At 37.5% G+C, this 22,635-nt stretch overlaps 1 protein-coding gene across 10 annotated transcripts in view; it reads right to left on the reverse strand.

Annotated features, from left to right (window-relative positions):
• The window catches only part of PTPRK (protein tyrosine phosphatase, receptor type K), a 618,081-nt gene that overhangs the window by 292,483 nt on the left and 302,963 nt on the right, over nucleotides 1-22,635 (reverse strand). For all 10 annotated transcript variants that reach the window (XM_018053187.1, XM_018053185.1, XM_018053194.1 and 7 more), the window contains exons 4-5: nucleotides 5,438-5,519; nucleotides 2,818-2,933 (exon numbers count right to left, since the gene is read on the reverse strand). In XM_018053187.1, coding sequence (XP_017908676.1) covers nucleotides 2,818-2,933; nucleotides 5,438-5,519 — 198 coding nt within the window. The remainder of the gene's footprint in view (nucleotides 1-2,817; nucleotides 2,934-5,437; nucleotides 5,520-22,635) is intronic.

The raw sequence follows: 22,635 nt of genomic DNA on the forward strand, positions 1-22,635 counted from the left end.
ACTGCTACTCCATTATTCCATTAATTTGCAACAGAATGCAAAGGGCTTTCATTCTGAGTCGTTTCAGACATTCACAGCAGCCAGCAGAGACTTTAAGCAGAAGTTGTTCTCACAGTGATATTTAATTTAAGGCATGATTTTTTTCACTATGGAGAGAGAAATGGCAACCCACTCCAGTACTCTTGCCTGGAAAATTCCATGGACGGAAGAGCCTCCTAGGCTACAATCCATGGGGTCACAAAGAGTCGGACACAACTGAGCAACTTCAATTTCACTTTCACTGTTTTCCCCATACAAAACTAATAACTTTAAATTTTTACATTGCTTCTTCAAACAACAACAGAAAAGCAAATGATCAAGGCCATGTTTCAGACCATCAAAAATAAAAGACCTGGTTTTCATCTTATAGCTGGAAGTGATTTTGATCTCTGCCCACATCTCCTTTTACAGATAACTGAGGCCTGGAAGAGTTTAATGAAATCTCTAAGCACGCATGATTAACTGGGTAACAAGAATTCAAGAGTTAGAATTAAGAACTCGGCCTCCCGACCTTAAAAACTTTTCCTACACCAAGCAAAAATAACTTGACATCTGTTTCTATGTGTTGGGTTGTAGATTCACTGTGGAACCAAGTTTATTCCTCCTTTATTATGTTTCTACTGCTTTCGCAAAAGACGGATCATTTTTTAAAAAATCATTGGCCACTTTTTGAGTCACTCACTCTATACAGATACAGATATCAATTATATGTATATATCTACAACTTTATCTCTACAGTTCAATCTTGTTTATTTGAAAACATTCCTAAACTACGTAATTGATAATTTTCAATTTATCTTAAATATAGAGAATGATTTGAGAGAATAAGTTAAGGTAATTTAACTGGTCTATTATTGAACACGGCAGAAAAGCTTTTTCATGAATACTGAATTGGGCAATGCCAAAATAAACAAGAAATACATAAATTCACCTTGGAAAATGTAAAGAGAAAGAGGAGAAAAGAGAAAGTCGAATAGAAATCAAACAGAGTATTTTTATTTTTCATCTTTATTTGAAAAAGGACAAGAAAATTTATTAAAACTATAATGAAATGAGTCAGTCTAAAAAATAATAAATGAGAAGTATTTTTACTGCAACCCACTCAGACCAGGAGGGCCACAAAGTCTTTGTTGCCACAAGGCAACGGTATTGAAGTATACAAAACCCTTTTTATTTCAATGTCACATTAAATCCTGCAGCATAAAACCAGGGTCAGACTCCAGAGTCTCTGGTTCACCAAGACAAGAGTATACAGATCACAATTGAAATCAAATGCCAAGAATGTTCCTAACTAAATGAAAAACAATTAGCAAAATAATTAGAAAATATATCTAAACACATTCTTAACACTATTTAGGCTGACAGAGAAAGTAAGAAGGATTGTGATTTGATGTTTAGATAATAAAATAGGTTGCACATTATATAGTACACTCTACAGGAAGAATTATCTTATACTTCAATATCTGTGGGGGAAATTACCATAATCACAAGGTTAAACAAAAGGAGAGACTTTATTTCTTTTACACATATTCAGGATGCTATCCTAATACCCACATATCAAATAAATGACAAAAGTGATAATTAGATTTATATGAAACACATTTGTTATTAACATTAGAGTGGATGTGGGAATTGAATGAAAAAACACATTTATAACACCCAGTACAACACCAGGCATTATACTAGGTATGATTCTAATAATCATTTCTTATAATCATTACTCCAACCTCCTGCAACCCTCAACACTAATGTTACCTCAACACTAATGATGACCCTCAACACTAATGTTACCTCTCTAAAAGTAACATAAAATAAAGCCTGATGTCTATGTTTAGGAAAGTAAGCTAATGATTTTCCTTTTTGGTCTCTACTGACATTCTCAGGAATTTAAAATTCTAACTAATTAAATCCCTTTCCTCATTCTGATGCAAATAGAATTAAATAATAATAACAATATAAAGGTGCTCAGAGAATATTACTTACATTCTAGCTTCAAATATTTAGACCAACAGTCATCAGTGCTGAGTCCAGCCTCAAGGCTTTAGAGCTGCTCTTAGTTCCTCCCACCAATCTCTGCCCCAGGATTGACAGATAACTCTCTGAAGGTATGGCACATTCCTTAGTCACTGTTTTCTCACAGGTTCTTTTACAGTCCTTTATATGCACCATTTACATTTCCCCAACATGTATGCTAAACTGCAATTCACTATATACCATTTACTGCAAATTTAATATGTGCACGGCAAACATCTTTTCCTTAGGTCTGTGATTAACCCCTACACAAAAAAATCCTGAAAATAATTTAGTTGGCTCTCTTCCAATTCATATTTCCATAGACATTCCCAAAGGTTTCTTAAAAGATTTTTGAAAAAATTTATCAGAGTATGACAGTTCCTACTTAAGGACTATGCTCTTGTAAGCTGAGCTTTCAAAATATTAAATTTTAAATATTAAATTTTTATTTTCCCCCCTATTTTTGAATGAATCTAGAAAAATTGTTTTTACAGTTTGGATATAACATTAGAGAATCATTAGGTTTCACAAGGAACTAACCCAAACACTTATTAATTATACACTGTTATTCATATTCCAAAAATGGATCTGAAATTAATCTGCAGCCAATTAAATTAAACCTACAGAAAAGACAACCTGTCCCACTCATATACTCACTGCACTCCATCCTCCTGTGCCCACCACACACATACAAGGAAAAATAATTTGCGATTTTTTTTTTTAAATCAAGTATACTCTTTAGCTCAGCTGCCAATGTGGCCTTACCTGCAGCCATAACTTGTTATGCACAGCATCTCTCCCTGTAGCAATACACTGAAAAGTAGCATTCTGCCCTGCATTGACCTCTACGTCCCCCAGACGGAGGAAATGAGGAGATTTATCTGTGAAGGCAAGAAAAAATTATTTTCTTTCACATGAAGAAAACATGCCGTGTTATTTTTTCCCAACAGAATAATGTTGTTAATACTTTCAAGCTTTGGCCAGGACTAATGTCATACGGAAGTTTTCTCAGTGCTGAAAGTCACCGCTGCATCTCTCAGCGTCAGTTCTCTTCATCTCAGTAGCTCTACTGCGTATTGCACCATAATTGATAGAGCAATTCTATACAGGATGAGCAACCAACAATTACTGCTTGAGGACCCCAGCAGCATGTTGCATACAGGTGACAATAAAAGTTACGTATCAAAGCAAGCAAAAGAGATCAAACAGGCACAAAGCATGGCATAATAGAAAGATATAGTGAAAACATAGAATGATAGCTCAAAATTGGACATATACATGGCCATTGAACTATTAAATCACACTTGAAGTGCTCAGCGCTTTCTTTCCCTTTTTTAAAAATTTCAATAACTATTATGCAATCCTCTAGTACTTCAAAGAACAAGGGACTGTTCTTCCTTCTCTCAGAGTATTAATTTAACTGTTGTTAAATCCACTTCCTATTGCTTTATAGTCCTAAGAAAGTTACCCGAAAGAAATATTAGACCAACAAAACAGCAATGACTGCAATCAAAATATATATGAGTTATATGACTGTGAAACAAGCATTCTCTTATAATTACCTTTTAAAGGTGAAGCTATGTATGTTTCCAACTGAAAAGAACTATAAACAGGAAAAGCTAATCCTCAGTGAGTAAAGACAGAGCATGGAGGACCATATCACAATGAAACTACTGTTGTGCTCAATTTAAATATTTTTTTTTTAATTTGGTTAACTCATGAAAGTCTTTCTTTAATATCTTCTTTCAAAAGACATGTAAATGAACAATACATGGAAACATGGTTCTCATATATGAATGGACTGAAAGAGTTTAGTAAGCCAACTTGAACTTTGAGTGAGATAATTTTGTTCCCCTTTTTCTTAGATTAAATCAGACGTATTTGACTACATGTATTTCTTAGGATACACAACAATCATTTGATTCTTGCCTGCTTCATCTTTCCCTAGGGCCTCATCTCAGTAGGTGCTTCAAAAAAGGAATGCCTGCACTAGAACGCAAGCTAGAACAGTGTTCATGACTTGAGAACAAAAGACCAGCAGCAATAGTATCTCCTGAGAACAATGAAAACCAGAGGGGCCAGGCAACTGATGATTTTTGCCACATCCTGCTGGCGATTCTAATGCACACCAGGGTTTGACAACCAGTTAACAGGAGTATGAGCCCTGGCTTCTGGCATGGAAGCCTTTGTGCATGCTGCTTACAAATTATTAGAAAATTTCCACCAGGAGGATTACTGAACAGATCACCTAGAATTCATGGCCCTAAAAAATGCTGCTGTTGGGAGATATAGCTGAAGTATGAACTGCTTTAAGCCTGGCTCTACTGAATGCACGCAATGATTGTCTTTCAGAGTATGTGATGTAAACACAAATTTAGTTACCCGATCTGAAGACCAACTAATGTGCATCTAAGGACATATCAAATGATGTGTAAATAAATTCAGTTTCTTGTTTTGTATGCCTTCTATTGTCTTGTTGTTTATTATGAATTAGCCAGATATTTACTATGACATGAAAAAATTAGTCCTAAATTAAGAATAAGATGAATTAATTCATTTTCTTCATTTCACTCCAAGTTTCAACTTATATCACATAAGTTAATAAAGCTTCTCTTTATTTTCTTTACACTGACCTCTGATTTGTTATTCTTTGTTTTCCTAGGCAATTTAATAAAGTCAAAAGATGGAGTGAGTCCCTTGATTTTTATTTTCCTCTGTCAAAAATAACATCAACTAAATAAATTGAAGAACTAATCAGCTTTGTTAGGAGATTCATGAATGAGGCAACATTCCTTCTATCAACTGGAAAACAGATCCAAGGGGTTATACAAATGGAAAGTTTTTACAAGAAGGGTGGGACAACGGTTTTATTAACAAAAAGAAAAGAAATTATTATTTATTTTTCTTCTTTGAAGAAGAAAAGGAACAATAAGAGTTTTATGATTCAGATCACCTCTTCTTCCTCTGGGGCATAGAGAAGGATCACAGGACAAATAGTCTTGACTGGTGCTTGACCGTAAAATCAAGACAAGTCAATTAGGATCAAGTTTCTGGAAGAGGCTGAAACTGCAATTAGAACAAGTATAAATTTAGGTTTGGTATCATGGAATTTTAGCATGAGTGATACCATTTTGAGACTGTGGTTTTCTTTTGAACATTAATTGAACAATTAAAAGAATCTTTTAACATGTGCACAAGTCTGAAAAACATTTGATTCAAAAACTCTAGAAATACCTCAGTGATCTTTTTAAACTGAACAGAAAACTAGGAATAACAACAACAAAAGAGACAGCAATGACCAAGTGATAAACAATCAACAGTCACTACCAATATAAGACAAGTGTTGAAAGGAGGTAGAAAAATACAATTCTTAATCACAACTCACCACAAGGATAACTCAGGACTTGGATGTCATCAATGGCAATATAACCACTTCTCCCTCCTGAGACTTCAGCTTCAAATATTACCTGTCAGGAAGAAACAGAAAACATTTACAACAATCATTTTTAATGAATTTTCACAGTGAAGGAAGAATAGCTGTAACACACTTAAGAAAACTAAAATTTAATTTTTGTCCTATAAAAATTAAAACAGTGTCTTATAATGTGAGTAATTTCTTAAAATTTGTACAGAAAAACAAAATATTTTTTGAAGAGCAATTAAATTATTGAGGTCAGCAGCTCTCAATAAATCTTTTAAGCAAATATGATTGATTTCCTGAATGGGCAATATATAGACAGATATAAAAAATAAATTATCCCTAAATTTTCCCTTACTTTTTCCATTTTTTAAATTTATTTCACATACATTGAGCATCAACTTGAAGCAGTATGTTAACCAGCTAAGACATCAACTGATCTAAGCTTTTAAATACAGTAGCTGAATTTTCAAAGAAAGAGGTCATTAGATAGATACTATGCCAGGTAAAAGCAACCACATAAAATAGAAACCAAATGAAAGCAATCTGTATGGCTACTAAAACTCAAGACAGAAGAGATGAAATCAGAGAATCAGGCATGGGAGTGAAGACTAGGAGTAAATCCTGTAAATGGTTAATCAATTTTAAAATATATATATATGTATGTATAAATAAACATTTTAATAAATATATTTTAAAAAATCAGTGTTCAGATATAAGCTTATGTTATAGAATTTTGTTATAGTCAACAACAGAACTTATTTAATAGACTTTCCCTTAACCTTAATAACGTGTGCTGTTACTTTTCAAGAGAACATAGATTTAGCATGCCATGTTTCAACATTTTATTTTATGATGGGCTCCTTTATTTATGGAGATATATGGGTCATCATAGAAGTATTTTGCAAAATATTTTAGGAAACACATTGGAAATTGATGTTTAAAATAGGAATAAAATACAATCAAATTGGTCTACTAGAAATCTATTTGCTTCAAAGGTGAAGGATGGCCCCAAAGAAAGACTAGAAACCAAAAGATTCTAGTAGCAGTGAAAATACAAAGATGAGATGAAAGAGGAAAGATAAAGAAATAATGCTAAGGAAATATTAAAAAATAGAAAATATTGATTCATTAGTTGCAGAGAAATAATAGGACAATTCTGATTTCTGGCTGGGGTCCCTAGGGACTGTACTGCACTATATTGTCTATTGACAGGAAGGAGGAAATTTTCCTTTCTATCCTTCTTGAGCTAGTGTGCCTGGACTAATAATAAAATGGGTATAAGACCAATTAACAAGAGGAAAAGATCAAATTTCAGTCATGTACAGGGAGATCTCATAGAAATGGGACCTAAGAAATGGCCAGAGCAGGGAGCTTTTATGCTTTCTAGACAAAGAAACAATAAACTTGTGGGGAAGTGACAGGGCAATGAAACTTTGTGCTCAATTAGTGAAGAACCTAAACAGAGTCTGGACCTGGGGCAGTAAATTAGAGAAGTAACATGTTTGTTCACACAGGTTTTTCAGTTTCAAATTCTCTACCTTCGGTGTTAAGGGTGTCTTTCTACGCCCAGAGGCAGGGGGTACAGCTTTCACATGAGAGACTTACTCTTTGCTTTCAGGGAGATGGAAAGGATGGTCAGAGTAGCCCTCTTGCATTGGCCATTGCTAAGTAACTTCAATTCAAAATAATCCGTATATCATTAAGACATAATTGGGGCAGCCTACCCCATATTCCAACATTATCAGGATCCCTAGCTAGAACACGTGATGCAGAGAAAGGTACAGATTTGAGGAAGAAGATAACTAAGTACATTGCAGACATGACAGATTCACTAATTCTAAAATACATATGGGATAAATGCTTAGGAGATAACTAAACAGATATATTTCAGAGTGAAGAAATAGGTTTATAATAAAGCTATAGATTTGAAAGTCATCATCTTGGCAGTGAGTAAGCTATCGATTTGAAAGTTAAAGGTGAGTAACATGGCATAGGGGCTTCCCTGGTGGCTCTCCAATGCGGGAGACCCAGGTTCGATCCCTGGGTCGGGAAGATCCCCTGGAGAAGGAAATGGTAACCCACTCCAGTATTCTTGGGAAGATAAAGAGGAGTAAACCACTGAGGATGAGATGGCTGGATGGCATCACCGACTCGATGGAGTCTGAGTGAACTCTGGGAGTTGGTGATGGACAGGGAGGCCTGGTGTGCTGCAATTCATGGGATCGCAAAGAGTCGGACACGACTGAGTGATTGAACTGAACTGAACTGAAACCACTGAAATGGAAGGCAAGACAACAGCCAGCAGAAGTAAGGTTAGCAAAGTACAGTTCAGACCTAACGATCGAGGAAGGAAGAGAAGGATCAGGAGGTTTCAGGCAGGTCGACACTCCCACCAAAAGGATTAAAAAAGACCAAGTAAATTATAATAACTATAATTTTATAACATCAGATATCTGCATAGACAACAGCATCTAAAGGGGCACAAATTTTGAAGTACAGGGTCTCTCTAATGTGATCCCAGGATTCTCGTTTCTCATGGAAATATTTGCCAATTCTGGAATCAGGCTGTGGTTCTAGGACAGACTTAGGACCTCTATGGGAGAAAGTGAAAACGGAAGCTTGCAGTAACAGCACAATAAGAGAACAATAAGCTAGAAATTTCAGAGTCTGAATAAAACATATGTAGGCTTCCCAGGTGGCGCTAGTGGGAAAGAATCCTTCTGCCACTGCAAGAGACTTCAGAGATGTGGGTTCGATCCCTGAACAGGGAAGATTCCCAGGAGAAGGGCATTCAACCCACCCCAGTATTGTTGCCTGGAGAACCCCATGAACAGGGAGGCTGGCTGGCTACAGTCAATAGTGTCACAAAGAGTCTGACAAGACTGAAGAGACTTAGCATGCAAGCACAGGTCACGGCAAAAAGCATGAAACGCAGGAGAGAGCTCAAGGAAAACTAAAAAAGAATCAGTTAAAGTTAGCCATTAGGAATCTTCCGGTAATGTCTGACACAGACAGTATTACTGAAGTGGAGGGGAATTTTCATTGAGCATTTACTATACTCAAGAGACTATTCTAACTCAGCATGTTCATTCATGCTCACATCTACTTTTGTTTCCCTCTTCTCTCTTTACCTCTCTGCACACACACAAAGAATATATCTTAATTAGAATCACATGAGGTAGATATTACTTTTATCCTCAGTTTAAAAAAAAGGTAAGTGGCTGTACCAAAGTCTAACAACTAGCAAGTCTTAGAGCCAAGAATGAACCCAAGCCAACCTCCAGGTTCTAATCTATCAACTTCATTATATTTCCTCTCAAGTCAGAGACACAAATGCAGTAGAACATTCCTTTAAATAAGCTTTAAATTTCCTTTAAAAGTCTAATACGTTAAATTTTTAAAGTGTCATTTTAAATAGCAAACTAATCAGGTATTATACTGACTAAATAGTAGTATCATGACCTTGACATCCTTTCCATTCTCATACCATACCAATATCCACCCCAAAGCCAATGACAGTGGGACACAGCAGGCTGCATGGATGATTCACCCCCTCTTCAATCACTCCCACCATAAACTGGCTCCTATGCTAATTCTCTTCTACATCAAGTCTGCACTGTATGACTATTAATTTCCCTGGAATACGCCGAAGTTGTGAAGTCAAAGAGACTTCTGTGAGAAGACAATTGCTTCATGATGAAAGAAGGGCTAATCTATAAAGACAGAAATATATGTGAGTGCATGTGTGAGTGTGTGTATACACAATCTGCATTTCCTGTGAAGGTTTTGATACAACTGTTCTGTCATTTTCTAAATATTGGAACAAAGACTTAGCAAGAAACAGGAGAGAGAATCAGAAAGTTTAAATAAAGTATAATTTGAAGCAATTGTGGTACAGGTCACATTCTCGGGGATGAGAAAATTTGTTTTTGACACCCACTTTTCCTATATACAAATCACTGAGCAAACCACATAACCTTTTAGAGCCAAGGTTCATTTGGAGATAATGCAGCTTTCATTATAAAGTTCCATGAAGCTTAAATAGTAGCATCTGTAAAAGTACTATATAAATGAAAAGGTAAGATGATAAACATTGTTAATAAATGACAATTGTATAAGTTTATGCCAGGAAAAGAAGCTTTATTTGATTGGATGGTTGATAGGAGTTTAAGGAAAGGGAAGGAGGGAAGACAAAGAAATAAAAAATGAGAAAATCATTTCTGGAAAAAAAAATACATTGGTATGAATAGACTATGCAGCTGAATAATCAGTTCATTATTTCAGTTTTATTACAATTAGCATTAATTAAATTATTCCAATTCTAGGCATATCTTAGTTTTACTTTCTTGAATTGTTTTACTTCCTTTGCTTCATGTAGGTGATAAGTTTAAACATGTTTACTACATCCCTGAGGAAAAGTTTCTTGTCTGTTCATTTAAATTGGGCTTTATTCTGGACAATAAATTTAGACCTTGATTTAAAATGGAGTGAAAGAATTGGTTCTTTAGTAAAGAAAAAAAAAAAAATGTTTCTCTTTTCAGTGACCTCATTTGCCCTGCTAAGTGTTGTCTCTGCCTCATTAACGAGACCAAGAGAAAATTTCTAAGATCAGATTCCTTTATTGCTAAGGATCTAATCAGCTTTATCACTTCAGCAGAGCCCTTACCTTGTAAGGCTCTCCTGTCCACTCAGGGAAAACCAATCTCAATAGCTTAATTACGCAAAACTTGCTCGGGCTAATGTTCAGGTCAGAGCTAATGCTTGGTGTCAAGTAGTCAACGAGGGCTTCCCAGGAGAAGAGAGCAAGGGAAGCCATACCCTATGTCAACCTGAACCCACCCAAGAGGCCAACCTGAGAACAGAATGGAAGGGCTCCACTTTTCATGCTATTTCTACTCCACTCCATTACCTGAAATACTGAAGGGGATGAGTCTAATCAAAATTTTGCTACTCTAGCAACATTCTTGGATTATTAACTAAGTAAGTGAAATAAAGTCAAATTGAAGGAGGGGAGAAGATGAAAGAATAAGAATGACATTATCCTTTGGCAAACAATTAATGCAGAAGAAATACCCCATATATGGGGAAGCTGAACTCCAAGTAAGGAGCCTGGGCTCTAGCTGTTGGTCTGCTATCACATGGAAAAGATGCAATTTACCTAACTGTGCCTTCACAGCTTCAGATCGACAACACTGGCCTTGTCCATATTGAAGTTTCGTATGAATATTGAATGGTTTATGTGAAATGATTAAATGATATATATATATAATGATTAAATGATATACAAAATGCCATGTAAAACAAGGTATTATGGATTTGAGAAATCTAACCCTAAATTGAACTTAATTTTCTTTCAATATATCACAGTGTTAAACTGTACCATTTTTCTAGATTCCACATATATGCATTAATATATGATCTTTGCTCTTCTCTTTCTGACTTGGGCTTCCAAGGTGACTCAGACGGTAAAGTATCTGCCTGCGATGTGGGAGACCCAGGCTTGATCCCTAGGTTGGGAAGAGCTCCTGGAGAAGGGAATAGCAACCCACTCCTATAGTCAGAGGAGCCTGGTGGGCTACAGCCCATAGGATTGCAAGAGTTGGACACAACTGAGTGACCAACACTTGCACTTTCTTTCTGACTTCCTTCACCCTGTTTGATAGACTCCAGGTCCATCCACATCTCTATAAATGACCCAGTTTCATTTATTTTTATGGCTGAGTACTATTCTGTTATATACATGTAGCACACCTCCTTTATCCACTGATCTGTTCATGGACACTTAGGGTGTTTCCGTGTGACAGGGACAGAAATGCAGATGTAGAGAACAGCTATGTGGACACAGGGGCAAGGAGATGGTGCGATGACCTGGGAGACTGGGTTTGACATAATACACTATCACGTATAAAACAGACTGCGAGAGGAAACCTGCTATATAGCACAGGGCGCTCAGCGCGGTGCTCTGCGATGACCTAGAAGGCTGGGATGGTAGGGGGAGGAAAGAGGGAGAGGGTATATGTGCACATACAGCTGATTCAGTTCATTTCACAGCAGAAGCCAACACAACACTGAAAAGCAGTTACACTCCAATTTTTTTTTAAGTGTAGGCTCCAAAGTCAGAGATACATTTCGTTCATATTCTTTAAGTATTAACTGTACCTTATGGAAAAGTATATGTAAAGTTACTGTGTAACGTCAACTGATATACAATTTAAAGCTATGTTTCTTTTCTTTCAAAACAAAACTGTGACTATCCACCTCAGGGTTAAAGGAGGATTAAATGAGCTAACACACCTGAACCATTTAGCAACAGCTCCTGGCACAGGGTCAGTGTTCTAGGTTAAGGGGCACCACTGCCATGATGGGGAAAAACATCTGTAAAAGACACATGGACTAAAATCAAATTTCTTCTCATTCTCTCCTCTCTTTTCAAAAAGCTTAACTCCCTGTCATGTATTTGGGAGGAAAAAAAAAAAAAAAACCCTTAGAATAAACTAGTATTGTATTCCCATCAGTTCAGTTCAGTTCACTCGCTCAGTCATGCCCAACTCTTTGCAACCCCATGAATAGCAGCACGCCCATAAACCTTCTCAAATATGTTTTCTGTGATTTGAATTTTTATGCAGAGTACATCATAAGAAATGCTGGACTGGAAGAAACACAAGCTGGAATCAAGATTGCTGGGAGAAATATCAATAACCTCAGATATGCACCCCACTCCAGTACTCTTGCCTGGAAAATCCCATGGATGGAGGAGCCTCGTGGGCTGCAGTCCATGGGATCTCTAAGAGTCAGACACAACTGAGCGAATTCACTTTCACTTTTCACTTTCATGCATTGGAGAAGGAAATGGCAACCCACTCCAGTATTCTTGCCTGGAGAATCCCAGGGACGGGGGAGCCTGGCAGGCTGCCGTCTATGTGGTCGCACAGAGTCGGACACGACTGAAGCGACTTAGCAGCAGCAGCAGCAGCAGCAGATATGCAGATGACACTATCCTTATGGCAGAAAGTGAAGAGAAACTAAAAAGCCTCTTGATGAAAGTGAAAGAGGAGAGTGAAAAATTTGGCTTAAAGCTCAACATTCAGAAAACGAAGATCATGGCATCCAGTCCCATCACTTCATGGGAAATAGATGCAGAAACAGTTGGAAACAGCGTCAGACTTTATTTTTTGGGGCTGCAAAATCACTGCAGATGGTGACTGCAGCCATGAAATTATAAGACGCTTACTCCTTGGAAGAAAAGTTATGACCAACCTAGACAGCATATTCAAAAGCAGAGACATTACTTTGCTGACTAAGGTCCATCTAGTCAAGGCTGTGGTTTTTCCAGTAGTCATGTAAGGATGTGAGAGTTGGACTGTGAAGAAGGCTGAGCGCCAAAGAATTGATGCTTTTGAACTGTGGTGTTGGAGAAGACTCTTGAGAGTCCCTTGGACTGCAAGGAGATCCAACCAGTCCATTCTAAAGGAGATCAGCCCTGGGATTTCTTTGGAAAGAATGATGCGAAAGCTGGAACTCCAGTACTTTGTCCACCTCATGCGAAGAGTTGACTCACTGGAAAAGACTCTGATGCTGGGAGGGATTGGGGGCAGGAGGAGAAGGGGACGACAGAGGATGAGATGGCTGGATGGCATCACTGACTCGATGGACGTGAGTCTGAGTGAACTCCGGGAGTTGGTGATGGAGAGGGAGGCCTGGCGTGCTGCGATTCATGGGGTCGCAAAGAGTCGGACACGACTGAGCGACTGAACTGAACTGAACTGAATTGAAGAGAGTATATCTTAAACGTTCCCAGACAAAAATGAAATGGAAATTATGTGACATGCTGATGTTAGCTAATACTGTAGTGGGAATCACTCTGCAATGCATCCTTGTATCAAATCAAAACACTGTACCTCTTAAATTTACATAATGTTACATGTCAATTATATCTCAATAAACCTGGAACAAAATCACTTCTTACAGGTAATGTTGAGCTTAAGAGTGATCAAAGGTAGAACCATCTGTATGAAGTAACAGAAATGGGACAATGGAAACCTATCAGACAATGATGAACAGAGTAGGGGAGTGGAGATGTCTATAATTCTCTTACAGGTAGTTACCCTGAATTGCTGGAGAAATCTAACCAAGGATGGAAGAAGATGTGGGGTCAAGGGAAGTGTTCAACTTTTTATTATCATTTTTAGGACAGAAAACACTTAGCTATTTAGAAGTCAGTGAGGAGAATTCAACTTGATAGGGTAAGTCTAAGCATACATGAGAGAAATGATAACTGTTAGTATGAGATAGAATAGCACAGGTTCCAAATTCCAGGTCAGAGGAGCCACTCTATTTATAACGTGAGGAAAGAAGGAAAGGATGAAAAGCAATACGAGTAAATCTGTAGAACTGGTAGATAGGGGAGTTTCTATTGCATGGTCTCGGTTTTCTCAGCTACAGGGATGGGTAGGAAAGTAGGAGGGTATGAGGAACGGCTGGAGTTTTGAGAGAATCAAATGGAGCAGAATGGAGAGGAGAGGAGAAAGGGAATTGAAACAAAAATGTGACAGGATATCCAGGAGTATTGTGGGCCCATTTGAAGTTGGTGACTGAGCATTTCTACTGATCCTGATCTACCATGGAGCATGGTTCTATTGAAAACAGAATTTGCTTGATCTTAAGCCCATAAAAAATAGACAGAAAAAAAAGGAATCTAGGAGTTTATGGAAATAGAAGATGTGACAAAAAGATTACAAAAAAGAAATAAAGTTTTGATACAATATGCAAGTTGATGAATTGGTAAAAGACAGAAAGTTTGATGGACAAGTGCTCCCCATGAGGCTGATGGATGACCTTGGTAAAATTCATCAAGTAGAAAGAAATGAATTTATGTTATGGTCAGAAAGTGAGATGCTTACATGTAAAGTCAGAACACTTGTGAGATATTATAAGATGTGTTTAATGAGCAGCAGACTAAAACAAGGTAAATGATTTTCGCAGATGGGTGAAATATGGAAGGTGATTTTTATAGATGAAGGGATGAAGGAACTACGAAGGGGCTTCCCTCAATGATCCTGAAGGCATCCGGACAATGGTGGGCCCTGGAAGTCAAGAAAGCAAGTCTGACACCAGTACTAAAGCTCAGGATGGACAGAAGACAGTGACTTCACTCAGGATGGTGTCATGGTTGAAGGGAAAGAATTCAAAGGGACAGCGGTGATTCCTACCCACTAACCTGATTCTAAGCTTCAGGGTATTAATATCTGCCCTTTTAGAGGCTGTTTCGGAAGACGTATCCTCAGTGTAGGCTTCCAAGGTGGCTCAGTGGGTAAAGAATACATCTGCAGTGTAGGAGATGCACAAGACTTGGGTTCGATCCCTGGGTCTGGGAGATCCCCTGGAGGAAGGCATGGCAACCCACTCCAGTATTCTTGCATAGAGAATCCCATGGACAGATGAATCTGGTGGGCTACAGTCCATAGGGTCACAAAGAGACGGACACGACTGAAGCGACGGAGCACACACACACCCCAAGTGTGGAGCTACAACAGAGCATGATTATTATAACATAATTAATTGTCTAAATAAATTTTCAAGATTTATTTTCAATAAATCTTCACTACTAAAATATAAGCTCATTGAGGGCAGTGACTTGGTTATTCCCCACAGCATCAGTGAAACACAAGAATCCTGTTGATAATTGGGACTTGGAAAAAGTTCCAACATGTTACAGAAAACAACCATGTATTAGATTATTCTAGTTAATAAGTTTTGCCTTCAGGGGAATTATGGGGGTAAGGTATTTAATTCAGTTTTACCTAACTCATAAAATTTTGTTGACATAATAAAATGATTCTCCCTTGAGAAAGTTCCAGATAATTTTCCCAAGATAATTTAGAAACCATGAAAACATAATTACTTCCCTTGAATAGTTAAATAATGCTGTGAGGAATAAATTTCTGCTTACAGGCCCCAGAAGATCTTATACCGAATAAACCAAATAACTATGTGGAAACTTCAAAATATAGAATCCAGTTTCTTTTCAAATATAAAAATATTCTGTTTCTGTTCATACTTAAAAATTAATATGCATGTAACTGGAAGGTGATAACAGAAGTCTAGTGTACAAGAGCAGTCACCCACAATAGCTGTTTTCACAGGCACTAGCAATCTGGGGTTCTGCTCTCTCAATAAAGTTTCGCTGAAAGTATCATAGAATTAGGAGCTTCACCCTGTTAGACCCCTGCAGGCCAGGCTAGCGTGCCTATTGAGTCACGTAATAGTTGGTTTCTAAGAATCTAACGTGAAAATGTCTTTAGCAAAGGCCTGGAGGCTTTCTGAAACAAATGCATTCTTAACAGTCCTTGACATTGGTTGCTTACTTGTTTATTTAACTCCTGAAAAAGATAAACACCTACAACTGCAAAAGGTACCTAGATAAAATATTTAAGCAAAAGATATACTGGTATATTCTTTGGCTTTAAAGCTGCTTGAGAGAGTAATTAGAGGATTCTAATATAATGCCTACTACATATGGAAGGCACCAAAGACATACGTTGTTGATTAGTCGCTAAGTCATGTTCAATTCATATTTTAGCAATCCTTAGCACCTTCATGACTTAAAGGTATGCAAAAACTCAAAATCAGTCAGTTATTTTCCTTAAGATGTCCTGAGATTAAATATGGCCTGTTTCTCAGGAGGACCAGTCTTGTCAAGACTGAACATTAGGAATTCGTTTTCTAAAGCGAGTAATGAGAGTTCCAGAGATCCTAAAACCTACACTATTACCTGAATACATGCAGGGTTTTTGCATAGTTACAAGGTCAATCATGCAACAGAAACACACATAGACACACATACTCACACACGTAAAGGTGCATGCACAAAACTCTATCTATCCACACACAATTATAATAATATGTGACTTAAGTAGATTTTTGAATGCAAATTCTGTGTATAGGGCAGCCAAGTATTCTTGAATAAAACTCAATGTTACCAAAAAACCCTGGGATTTAAATTGCCTAAGTGATGAGAGGAATTGCCACTTTATCTAACATGGAAAACAACAGTAGGTATAATAAGACTGCACTTGCATCAAAAAAACTACATCTATCCAAATGCAACCCTTTCCAGGGTGGTATTGTATTTGCCTGATAAACAACAGGACATCAATCAAACCACATGCCACTGTCCAAGCAATAGTAAAACTTCAGGACCACAGATCAAAAAGAGAAAATAAAACCTAAAAGATTTCACTCCACAGAAGACTCTACAAAATAAAAGGCCAAAGAAGGCTGTCTGAGAAGTCTCCACACTGAAATGAATATGCAAGCAAAGTACATTCCTATGTTTCAAATTAGCCCAAGGAGTTGGCTTATATCTAACATAATCACCAAAAGTATCTCAAAGATCTAAGTAAAGGACCTAATAAGAATAATTTTTAGAGCTCAAGCCAGAATGTTTAAGCTCATAATAATAGTCCATTAGTTATTTCAATTAATTATCATTCCTTAAACATATACTTGTAAGAAACTGTCACTAGTCTTTTTAATTGGAATAGATATTGATGTAGATTCATATGCATAAAAAACGCATTACTCCATAATATAGTTAAGAGACACCCAGAAAAATTCCATCTCTGAAAATAGATAAACTTAAAACTTGAATCAAGAATAAATAATATTTACAAAATAAATGCAAGGGGGATTTTTGTGTTATCTGCATATTCTCTATATAATTAAGATGCATTTGGGGAGGAGGAAGGCATATATTGCTTTCTCAATAAGGTTTTGATATGTCTCTTATGATAACGAAAACACACACACCACAGAGATAAGGGCACACTAGTACCAGGCACAGCCTGAACTCAGAGTCACAGACCTCAAATCAAAGCCTGTGCTGACCTCAAGGGGTCTCTGTGAGGATTCAAAGAGATTATATGGGCCCAGCACGCTTCCACTGCAAAACCAATACAATATTGTAAAGTAATTAGCCTCCAATTCAAATAAATAAATTTATATTAAAAAAACAAAGAGATTATATGTATTTAGAAGATTCTCCATAAATATTCACCCTTTCCTTCCTTTCCTGTTGTGCTCCAGGGACTGATTTAATACAGGCACTGTTTTAAGACCCCAGCCTTTCAGAAACCAGGCGACAAGGTAAACCTCAAGTGGCATGGATGCTGCCGACCATGAGGAAACTCTAAACTCTTTAGTGCCACAGTAACACACCCACTACCTTACCCATTCCTAATCTCTAATGCAAAAAAAAAAAAAAAAAAAAGTTTTGAACAATACTACACCAGCATCACTAAGCTACCCTTACCTAAAACCCTTTCATCTCAATTTGGGGTCTTCTGTGGTAAAACCACCTGAGACTAGAAACCACAGTATAATGTGTCCAACTCCCTTCATTCTTTAGAATTCCCAGTTCCAAAATAAGCAGACAGGCTAGGCATAATACTATAATATGTCTTTAAATATGTATTCAGAAATAAATTGAAATAGGACCCACTTGTTCATGGCACAGCCTAATTTATGTTAGAGTAAGAATTTAGCAAAAGAGGGAAAAGGAAAAAAAAATGATGAGAGGAGGGAAATTAAACAAAATTAACTGAAATAATCCAAGGTCTAAAAATGCCATTCATCACATTTTTAATCCTATGGGTCTGTCCTTAAATATATAAGCAAGCAACTTACATCATAAAAGATTTAGTATAAAACTGAAAGTGGAGAAGCAAAGGGTAGCAAATTCATCAGCAAAATGTCATCTCTGTATCTTTACTATCATAGCTCCACCATCTGGGTTATATTTTATGGTTAGTTGTCGGAGCCAAAAATAAAAGATGACTGGTTAAGGTTGCTATTTCTATCAACATGACACTGAATTACAGTACTATTTTTTCTTGCTTCTAGAGATGTGCCATTTGTCTTCTTACAATCCACAGGCAGAACCTTTTAAATTTTAGCACCAACAGTCCAATCTCACACATAGCAGATCTCTTCACTTGTACAACTATATCTGAAAAGAAAGTGCTTTAAAACTAACACAGTAAGTCTATTTCTCACCAAACTTAACTGACTCTCAAGAACTCTAATCTATCCTCATGGAACTCAATTAAGAAAATTAAAATGAGCAGAGCAACCTATGTGCACTATCACATTAAAAAATATATACAAAATTAACATACAAAATCTGCCAATGTTATGCACTTATATGAAAGAGAAAAGCAAGCTTTAAGTGAACCATGTAATTAAATGCCATTCCACAGGTAATATAACAGATCAGTGTACATCAAGGCAGAGTTCAACTGGATGCTATTTTGAGCCCTCACATCACAGATGCAAACATATTAATAAGTAATTATTTTGTTAAGACCACATGTAAAAAGAGAACACTTTATTTTCATCACATTGGCTTAAGAATTAAGTAATTTCAATGGTACTATATGTTACCATTTCCTCTTGAAAAAATGGATCAGATCAGGGTAGAGAGACATTTTATACAATTAGTGTAACCAATCTGTGTACTTAGTTGAATGTAGGGATAAATAACTCTGTGAATTTTTTTCCCATGTTATTTTACATTTAAATGGGCAAGAATAGTGATATCTTTGACTAAAGATTAAAGAATACAGATATACCTGTCTATTATATAATTTAAGATATTAGTGGAAAACGTTAGAAGAAATCCCCAGTTCAATTCAGTCGCTCAGTTGTGCCCAACTCTTTGGGACAACATGAATTGCAGCATGCCACGCCTCCCTGTCCATCACCAACTCCCGGAGTTCACTCAGACTCACGTCCATCGAGTCAGTGATGCCATCCAGCCATCTCATCCTCTGTTGTCCCCTTCTCCTCCTGTCCCCAACCCATCCCAGCATCAGAGTCTTTTCCAATAAGTCAACTCTTCGCATGAGGTGGCCAAAGTACTGGAGTTTCAGCTTCAGCATCATTTCTTCCAAAGAAATCCCAGGGCTGATCTCCTTTAGAATGGACTGGTTGGATCTCCTTGCAGTCCAAGGGACTGTCAAGAAGTCTTCCCCAATACCACAGTTCAAAAGCATCAATTCTTCGGCACTCAGCTTTCTTCACATCCAACTCTTGCATCCATACATGACCACTGGAAAAACCATAGCCTTTACTAGATGGACCTTTGTTGGCAAAGTAATGTCTCTGCTTTTGAATATGCTGTCTAGGTTGGTCATAACTTTTCTTCCAAAGAGTAAGTGTCTTTTAATTTCATGGTTACAGTCACTATCTGCAGTGATTTTGGAGCCCCCAAAAATAAAGTCTGACACTGTTTCCACTGTTTTGCCATCTATTTCCCATGAAGTGATGGGACCAGATGCCGTGATCTTCGTTTTCTGAACGTTGAGCTTTAAGCCAACTTTTTCACTCTCCTCTTTCACTCTTATCAAGAGGCTTTTTAGTTCCCCTTCACTTTCTGCCATAAGGGTGGTGTCATCTGCATATCTGAGGTTATTGAGATTTCTCCTGGCAATCTTGATTCCAGCTTGTGTTTCTTCCAGCCGAGCATTTCTCATGATGTACTCTGCAGAGAAGTTACATAAGCAGGGTGACAATATACAGCCTTGACATACTCTTTTCCTATTTGGAACCAGTCTGTTGTTCCATGTGCAGTTCTAACTGTTGCTTCCTGGCCTGCATATAGGTTTCTCAAGAGGCAGGTCAGGTGGTCTGGGATATCCATCTCTTTCAGAATTTTCCACAGTTGATTGTGATCCACACAGTCAAAGGCTTTGGCATAGTCAATAAAGCAGAAATAGATGTTTTTCTGGAACTCTCTTGCTTTTTCCATGATCCAGCAGATGTTGGCAATTTGATCTCTGGTTCCTCTGCCTTTTCTAAAACCACCTTGAACATCTGAAAGTTCACGGTTCATGTTGCTGAAGCCTGGCTTGGAGAATTTTGAGCATTACTTTACTAGCGTGTGAGACGAGTGCAATTGTGTGGGAGTTTGAGCATTCCTTGGCATTGCCTTTCTTTGGAATTGGGATGAAAACTGACCTTTTCCACTCCTGTGGCCACTGCTGAGTTTTCCAAATTTGCTGGCATATTGAGTGCAGCACTTTCACAGCATCATCTTTCAGGATTTGAAACAGCTCGACTGGAATTCCATCACCTCCACTAGCTTTGTTCGTAATGATGCTTCCTAAGGATATCTCAGCACTGCTGAAATATGGGTGCACACACACAAGTGTACACACACATTCAATTAGTTATTTGCAGAATATCAACAAAAAATATTCAGTGACATAGTTAATAAAAGTCGTGTCTACATCAGGGAAGGACACAGTCATACCTTAAGAATCTTTCTTGATAAAATTGTAAGACAAAAAGCTGTTATCTAGAATATTCAGAGGTCTGAAGTTAACAAGAACTGAAGTCTGAAATCTCACTCAAAAAAGAAGGAAAATGGACATCCTTTTCTATATAATAAAATCAATATCATTTTTGAAGAACACTCATAACCTCTCTGAGTGTCTAGCAATCAATAAAAAATGGGTTATCTGAGGCACAAAATTTTAGAAATTATAATACTGATGAGAAAGAAATCCTTGGAACTCTATGTACAATTACAAAAGCCTAAAACTATATAAAGATGTGATTGATTCATAAATCATTTTTGTTACCTACAGCAGACAAAAAGAATGGAATAAAACTGGGCTTCAAAGATAGACAGTGAGAGATAAGCTCTATCTTTACTGAGAATGGGGAATGAAAAAGGAGGAAAAGCTTTAGTTTATTGTCAGAATTTGGTTATAGGCAAGGGAATGTGACAGACACTATAATGACAAAGTATGTTCTTTAATGAACAGCATAAACAATAGAAAACAACTAGAGTGATTTAGGAGAAGGCACTGGTGACCCACTCCAGTACTCTTGCCTGGAAAATCCCATGGACGGAGGAGCCTCGTAGGCTGCAGTCCATGGGGTCGCTAAGAGTCGGACACGACTAAGTGACTTCACTTTCACTTTTCCCTTTCATGCATTGGAGAAGGAAATGGCAACCCACTCCAGTGTTCTTGCCTGGAGAATCCCAGAGACGGGAGCCTGGTGGGCTGCCATCTATGGGGTCACACATTAGTCATGTCCAACTAATGCAACTCAGCAGCAGCAGCAGCAGCAGCAACAGCAGAGTGATTTAGGTGACTTGAATCACCTAAATTTGAGTCACTCAGTTCAGTTCAGTCGCTCAGTCATGTCCGACTCTTTGCGACCCCATGAATCACTGCACGCCAGGCCTCCTTGTCCATCACCAACTCCCGGAGTTCACCCAGATTCACATCCATCGAGTCAGTGATGCCATCCAGCGATCTCATCCTCTGTTGCCCCCTTCCTCTCCTGCCCTCAATCCCTCCCAGCATCAGAGTCTTTTCTAATGAGTCAACTCTTCGCATGAGGTGGCCAAAGTACTGGAGTTTCAGCTTCAGCATCATTCCTTCCAAAGACATCCCAGGGCCGATCTCCTTCAGAACAGACTGGTTGGATCGCCTTGCAGTCCAAGGGACTCTCAAGAGCCACTCAAATGAATCTAAAGTAGATTAGAAATTGCTGAAAAGCAAAGGCCTTTTCCAGAGACATCAGAAAATATTTAACCTACTGAAACTTTGCACTGGTTGTGCATAATGACATTAATATATCAGTAAATCATATTGAAGATTGAAAAATACCTTAGAAAGACCAAGTCAACAATTCACATGCAGTTCTGGCACCAGAAGCATCAACAACATCTGCAGACCTGATAGAAATGCAAAACTCTGAGGCACAAAGTTTCTTCAGGTGATACTCATGCAGGATAAAATCTGAGAACCACTCATCTAAACTGATTCACCTTGGTTTAAAGATAAAGAAACAGTTAGAAGTCTTTGTCTTGGTCCTACAATTACTAATGGAAGAGTTCACTTTAAGAACTAGTCTTCTTGCTTCAGCATTGTTCTCTTTGCATGGAAAATCAATTCATGGTTAGATTCATAGATTTTCTTTTTATCAGACAACCCACTACACTTAAAATATATGAATGCTATGTGAACTGAATCACCTTGCTGTGCACCTGAAACATTGTAAGTCAACTATACTTCAATAATATATATATATATTAAGAAAATACTAATTTTTTAAAGTTTAAACAACTGGCTACTCATTTATGCATC

This window comes from Capra hircus, chromosome 9, assembly GCF_001704415.2.
Source record: "Capra hircus breed San Clemente chromosome 9, ASM170441v1, whole genome shotgun sequence".
Classification (NCBI taxonomy): Eukaryota; Metazoa; Chordata; class Mammalia; order Artiodactyla; family Bovidae; genus Capra; species Capra hircus.